Source organism: Plasmodium fragile (genome assembly GCF_000956335.1).
Source record: "Plasmodium fragile strain nilgiri unplaced genomic scaffold supercont1.22, whole genome shotgun sequence".
Lineage (NCBI taxonomy): Eukaryota > Apicomplexa > Aconoidasida > Haemosporida > Plasmodiidae > Plasmodium > Plasmodium fragile.
Genome location: NW_012192602.1, coordinates 69,560 through 76,153, shown reverse-complemented (window position 1 = coordinate 76,153; position 6,594 = coordinate 69,560). Strand labels below are relative to the sequence as shown.

The following is a 6,594-nucleotide window of genomic DNA, read 5'->3' as shown; positions in this document are numbered from 1 at the left end:
TTTTTTTTTTTTTTTTTTTGCAAGGCCTTACCCAAAGGTGACTTGACTGGGCTCCTTTGCACCCTGGGGGGTGGTCCCAAGCAACAGGGACCCGCGCAAACAAAACTCTGCACGCAATTTTTGAAGGCGCTAACCGTGTGCGCACAACTGGGTGGGGGCCTTTAGTGACAACCTTTTCAACTTAATGCAAAAAAAAAAAAAAAAAAAAAAAAAAAAAAAAAAAAAATACTGTGGCTAAAATTTGGGGGTCACTTTTATACACCTGACAGGGGTAAAACCTACACAAGTTGAGGGAAAAAACATGCTATAGGGACTTTATTTTTTTTCCGGACCCTCCCAATTTGTTCCCCCCAATTGAGTTGCCATTATACCATCTAGTGTGACGTATGTATTTCGCCTGATGATCATCCTAACTCTCCCCCATTTTGTGTGTTTGTCTTGGCTATCTTTTCTGTGTGCCTAGCGGAGCTGTTAACAACGGGCCATATCGGTTTATACTCCGTTGAGCTCTGCCCCTTTGTGTCACGCTGCAGGCATAGGGAGGGGCGGCGACAACGCGGCTTCCCCACACAAGACTATATATCGTCTGGCGCAGCGTCAAAGGGGTTGCTTGTTCGCGCCTCCAAAAGGGCTTCTGTATTCGATCGTCTAGCCGCTTCTCTATGCTGTGCGTTTCTTCGCTTGAGACTTTTTTTTTTCCCCCCGTCTTATGGCACGAGGTTAGGCAACCATATTTGAAACGATGCAGTGTGCAAGTCGCCCCAAGGTGCGCACACACGGTGAGAGGATAACCCGCTTTTGTTATCCCCCTTCGTAACTCATTCCCGTGCTGCTCCATTGCTCAGTCGTCATGTCTCCATTTTGTGGCGACCCCATTTGTCCCAAACAAACGTTCAAGAGGAAGAGCATTTTGCATGTGCCTTGCAAGAACCTCTCCCGCCCCCCAGCATTCTTATATATGTTTACACAGCCTGCTTATAACAACATATTTAATCCCCCGCCCTTGTGATGAGGAGGCAAAGGGGTTTTGCAGTGGCGGAGAAGCACAACTAGGTGCAGCAGTAAATGACACTCCAGTATGTAAGCCTGGCACTGATTCTTTGAATACAAATATATAATAGTGTTGGACCCCCTCCCCTTTTCTCTCTGAAGACACAATGGAAGAAGGTCCACTCGAAGGAAACCCAACGATTCCCCCGTTTGACACTGAACCCTATGAAAGTTTAATCAAACGGGAAAAATGTGACAACCTGAATGGGAGTGGTCACCAAGCCAAGGAAGCAAGTGGCATGGATAGCGCAATGAAAAGACATACCTCCAAGGGAGGAGAAAACAAATGGACTAAAAATGAACAAAATAAATGTATCATATTTTCTACCCTGCTAAGATATAAAAAATATTTAACGAAAAAAGGAAACACTTACTTTGACTTTAACCAAACAAACTTAATGTTAAACGAGAAGGAACTTTTACTCCAGAGTAGCAACTACTTTCACCTGTTTGACATAAGTTCACTGTTCTACCCCCATGTGTACGTTAATGTATATTCCCACATGAGTGTTAACATATCGGATTATTTAAATTACGTGAAGAGGGGGTCCCCAGAGTGCAACGCGGGGAAGGACCTCTCATTACACGCAAACCAATGTATGCAGTACGCCACTCGGCAGGAGTTCATTTTGGAAGCCATTCAAAAAGTGGAACACATAGAAGTGTAAGATTGGATGAGCACGAAAAAAAAAAAAAAAAAAAAAAAAAGCGACGCACACGGTGCAACCCCGCATTGGAGTGTTGTCTATCTGTTCTGCTTTGCTCTTTTTTTTTTTTTTTTTTTTTTTCTTTTTTGCCACGTTATGAGTCCTCACCAAACGTGTCCACATGTCGCACGTGGCACTTCACCATTTGTTCACCCATTTCCTTTTCCCCTTTTTTTATGACTTGTTAGGTTCAAAAAAGTGCAACTCGTCAAAAAGCTCCTCCTGACGGTGAACAGGGAGGTCGCCCAGAAGGTCCAGGACTACGTGGACTACATCCCGGAAGTCAACCCAAACGATTACATCTTCGTGCAGACGAACCGACAGAATGATCTCCTCTTTGGCTACGTGAAAAGTAGCAAGTTTAATTTAATTTTTGAAATTTTTAATTTTAAAAATTTTTTTAAAAAATGCCACAACGATAATGTAGACGTAACTGTACACGAGGTGAAGGATAAAGGATCCGATGGACAAAGTTTTGTTGAGCATGTCGGCACGGAAAGAGAGATATATCTGAAGGAACAGCCCATTCATGTGAAGAGGGTTGTGTACCAGAATATCAAATTTTCTTCCGTTCACTACTCCAATTATTTCTTCTTTAAAAATGCCCCTATGGCGTACATTGTTTCCGGAGAAGGCAAAAAAAAGAAAAAAATTTTCACATTTAATTTGTGCATAAAATACGTAAAAAATCATATCTTCGTGTTGATGCTATTTAATTATAGTCCCCCCCCAAAGGATGAGAAACATTTTTGTGTGAACGAGGAGGGAGCCGTTCCAAACTTGGACGAAATGGAAATGCAAAACAAACAATTTAACCTGAACGAGACAGACAAAAATGTATTCAAAAGAAATACTTTTTTTGTACATAATTTGTATGACCAATTAAAATGTAAAATTTTGAGTCTTATTAGTTTTGTGAGTTTCCCCCCAAATGATTACATAGCAGATATTCATTTGACCAAACTAAAGAGGTGTCCTGCTTCTTCCACAGGAAGCTACTCCTTCAGCGTGTACTGTTTATCTAATGGAGGGGTCATTTACATTTTTATGTGCTCTTTTGTGGTCACAAATAACGCTTGTGAAGATTCGTTCCAATTGCACGTGTGCAAATATTACCATTTTGAGTTAAAGAGGAAGGACACCTACCATACCATCAAAGTTGTCAAGTGCAGCTCTGACTTCCTGCGCGCTCTCTGCGGAGGGGAACCACAAACCCGCGCAAGGAAGACGAAGAAGAAGGGCGTTAATCGAAAGAGGAACAACGCACAAGGGGAGCAGTGTGCGTCCAAAAGCAATTCCGAAATGTGCCATGGGGTAGAGGAAGATACGGTTACGCAACACCAACGTGACAACGTTGATGAAGCGCGAGGGAATATAATTTGTTCACAAACCAGATCGGATGGACAGGAGCCTACGAGTGGATCCATCCAAATGGAAAAACACAAACACCTCTTCATGATAATAACGAGCAAGTGTGACTTGTTCATCATGACCTTGAGGAGGAAGAAAAAAGGAGGAGATATTGAATTGGTAAATTATTCCTGCACGAATAGCAACAACCCAAACGACGTCATCCAGGGGGTGCTAGTCAATAAGCACCATTTTGAAAAGGCCGATGAGAGGGAGAAGAAAACTGTTCCAAGGGGACACACCAGCAACCGTATGCATCCTCATCATATGAAACAACCAAATAGAAGCTGCTCATTGTTTGAGCTATTGTGCTATTTTCAAAATGGGGACGTCAGTAGGTACAACTTTGTGTGCACCGCGAAGGAACAGCACCTGGAGTTCTTTCTCACCAAAAATGAAATGCCCAAAGGGGAACTCCTGTGCAAGAAGCAATTCTTCATTCCGATCCTCTTCCCATTTAATGAAGAAGTGCTCAAGAAGAAGAAGAAGAAAAACGACAACAGTGTAACCTTGTACAATACACAAACCAGTTTTTTTAAAAGCATATTTTTTATTTACTTCCAAGAGAAGCAATATGAGAATGTCAGTCTATGCGTAAATGATCAGTGCTTAGTTGTCACGTATGTAAAGTCCGTTTGTAAGTTGCTGCGGAAGATTCGCGCAGTGATAGAGCGGGCGAGGAGTTCCCAAGGGAAAATTCCTAGCGAGGGGGATCTAACGTCCAACGATCAAGTAGGTGTCCTTGAAGAGAGAAGAAAGAGCAATTGCCGAATCAGCGATGCAACAGATGAGCGAACTAACTTCTTCACAGGAGGGGAAACACTCAATGGAAATTTATTCACACACAGGGAACACAAGACGCACTTTTGGGAGTACAAATATATCCTTTTCGGCTTTTATGATTTATTTTTAATAAGTCAACATAATAGCAGCGGCAATGTGAGCGTAAATGTTAACGACAACCCTAGCAGCAACCCTGACCCCAGTGTGAACGAAAGGGACAAAAGGAAACACGCCGCGAACACAATGAACGTGTACGATGCACACAGCCATTTTAATTTCCTCAATATAATAAAGGACTACCTATCCTATGATACCCTTGTTGGGTGTGTCCCTAACTCCTCATCCTGCGAAAAAATTAGGAAGATTAAAATGAATTTTTATCACTTCCTCCAATTATTAACTCATTTTCAAGCAAACTACGTTAGCGAGGGGAACTCCTTTTTTCACCTAATATTTAATGAACTGTTTGATAAAAATATTTACCCTGGTGGTGCCAATAGCACCAATGCAGTGGGCAGGGAGACGTTATCACTTCAGTTGGATCCCATCCTAGACATAAGGACTCACTTCTCTGTTCTGTTTTCCTTCTTCATTCACATGTATAATTTTTGCTTGAAGCAACATGGCATCAGTGCCGACTCCTTCAGCTCGCACATTACCTATTTCCTCATTAACAAAAAGACGCGCAGGAATAGGAAGCGCTTCAGGTACGTGTACAGGCCGGAGCCGCGCCAAGAGGGCGGCAAAAACGTGCATCCTGATAATGGTCCAGTTGCGGGTGCCGTTGCGGGTGCAGCTGCGAATGCGGATCACCTGGCGGAACAAAAAGAAGAAGACCTGCAGATGAGCCCCGGGACAAAACTGCAGCCGAAACTGCAGGACACCCCGCAGGAAACTCCCCAGGCGAACCTACGCACCCTGCGCAAGTGCCTGTACTACATAAGCAAGGCAAAAAAATATTTGCACTCCATATTTAGAGGCGGCGACAGCAGTGAAGAAGCTGGATGGGGGGTCACCCTACCCCACGTGTACACAAATTTGTATCTGTGCCAAGTCCTTTACATCATGCTTAACACATTACGAATAAATAATACAAACTTATTTGTGAATATAAATTACGATTTGAGAAAAAATAACATGGACTACTTCTACCTCCTCATACTGCTCAATATGTATGGCCTCCACAACATGTTGATGTCGCATGGCTGCGGGGGCGTTCAGAACTCCCTCACTGGAGACGCAGAAGAAGATGTGCACAAATTGTTCAATCATATTATTCAAAGAGAAACTATTCCAAGTGAAGGCAAAGCAAACACTGCACAAATGGAAGGTATTGAAGTAGATCAGGACACGTTTGAAAGACACCAAGTGCTGATACACAATTTTATAAAAAGGATTACGAATGGACTAAAGGATGACCACTATGTGGTTGAACGAATTTATTTTAAAATAAACTGCATTCTTTGTGGAAAGGTGTGTGTTTCAAATTTGTATAATCATTATTATATATGTGAACAGAAGCACATTTTTAACAAATGCATGGTTACTCTATGTTGTATTGGCAAGAGTAGCCTGATCATCCCGAGTGTTTACCTGTCTCATGATTTAAGTAAATCACTTTTTGAGGAGCCCATCAGTACTTTACAATTTAATCTCCGCGTGAAATTGGACTGTGCGTACTTTTGCTCCTTTTGCCATTTGTTTATTACCACCAAGAATAGCTTCTTCGCGGAGCACTTCGTTTTTAATCAGTGTCCCTTTTGTAATCACGATTTGGTGGCCGTGTGAATTGTTGGTCCGCCTATTCGTGAGTACCCCTCTGGACGCAGAATGATGAATTCAATTTGTTTGTCAAGGTTGGCCATATATATATGCTTCACATTTGTTCATAATTTTTTTTAATATTTTTTAAACCTTTTTAAACTCTTTTTTTGAACCTTTCTTTTTCGCGTTGTAGACGTGTGTTATATGTTAATTTTAAATGGGTACTTGTCACATGTATAAGCGACCATTTGATTTCCCAATTTGTTACGTGGTGAGTTCATTTCTCCCCACTCTGTGCGTGATGCATATTCACATTACATTTTTGCGCAAATGACATGTAAGAAATTTCCACAACTTCAACCTGGCTTCTCTCCCCCATTGAGATTTAGTCGTCTTTTCTATTAAGTCACTTTTCGCCAACGAATTACAAATCGGCGTAGAGTATAATCGTATGACACACACAAAAAAATACTTAACCGATATAGGCGACTGCCGCGTGCACACAAAACGCTAGCGCTTTTGAAGTTGCCCTCCCTGGGGTGTTCTACACTAAGCGAACAATATACCCCACATGGGTTGTATTCTGTTTTTTTTTTTTTTTTTTTGTTGTGCGGCTGTTCTTGTGATCAATTTTGGATTGATGCAACCCGTTGAGCAAATGAGAGCCCATTGAAACGCCTGCCCCATGTGCGAACCCTTTTTTGGGCTGTGCTGCCCCCGGAGTTGACAATGTGCGTCGCAATATTCTGCTACAAGCTCGAGTTAATTCCCGGCTTCGTTTTCTTTTTTCCCCCATTTTTTACACAACTAGATGTGCCATTTAACCCCACGGGGGAAGTTTGCAAAAAAAATAAAACAAAAAAAAAAGAAAAAAAAGTAT

The 6,594-nt window shown here is 42.0% G+C and overlaps 1 protein-coding gene across 1 annotated transcript; it reads left to right on the top strand.

The window, feature by feature from the left end:
- Positions 1-1,157: 1,157 nt before the first annotated feature.
- AK88_02281 (uncharacterized protein) lies at positions 1,158-5,738 on the top strand (the record flags this gene model as incomplete). The annotated part of the gene is made up of 2 exons (XM_012479912.1): positions 1,158-1,714; positions 1,946-5,738. The coding sequence occupies 2 exons, from the start codon at positions 1,158-1,160 to the stop codon at positions 5,736-5,738; spliced, it is 4,350 nt and encodes a 1,449-aa protein (XP_012335335.1).
- Positions 5,739-6,594: the final 856 nt, after the last annotated feature.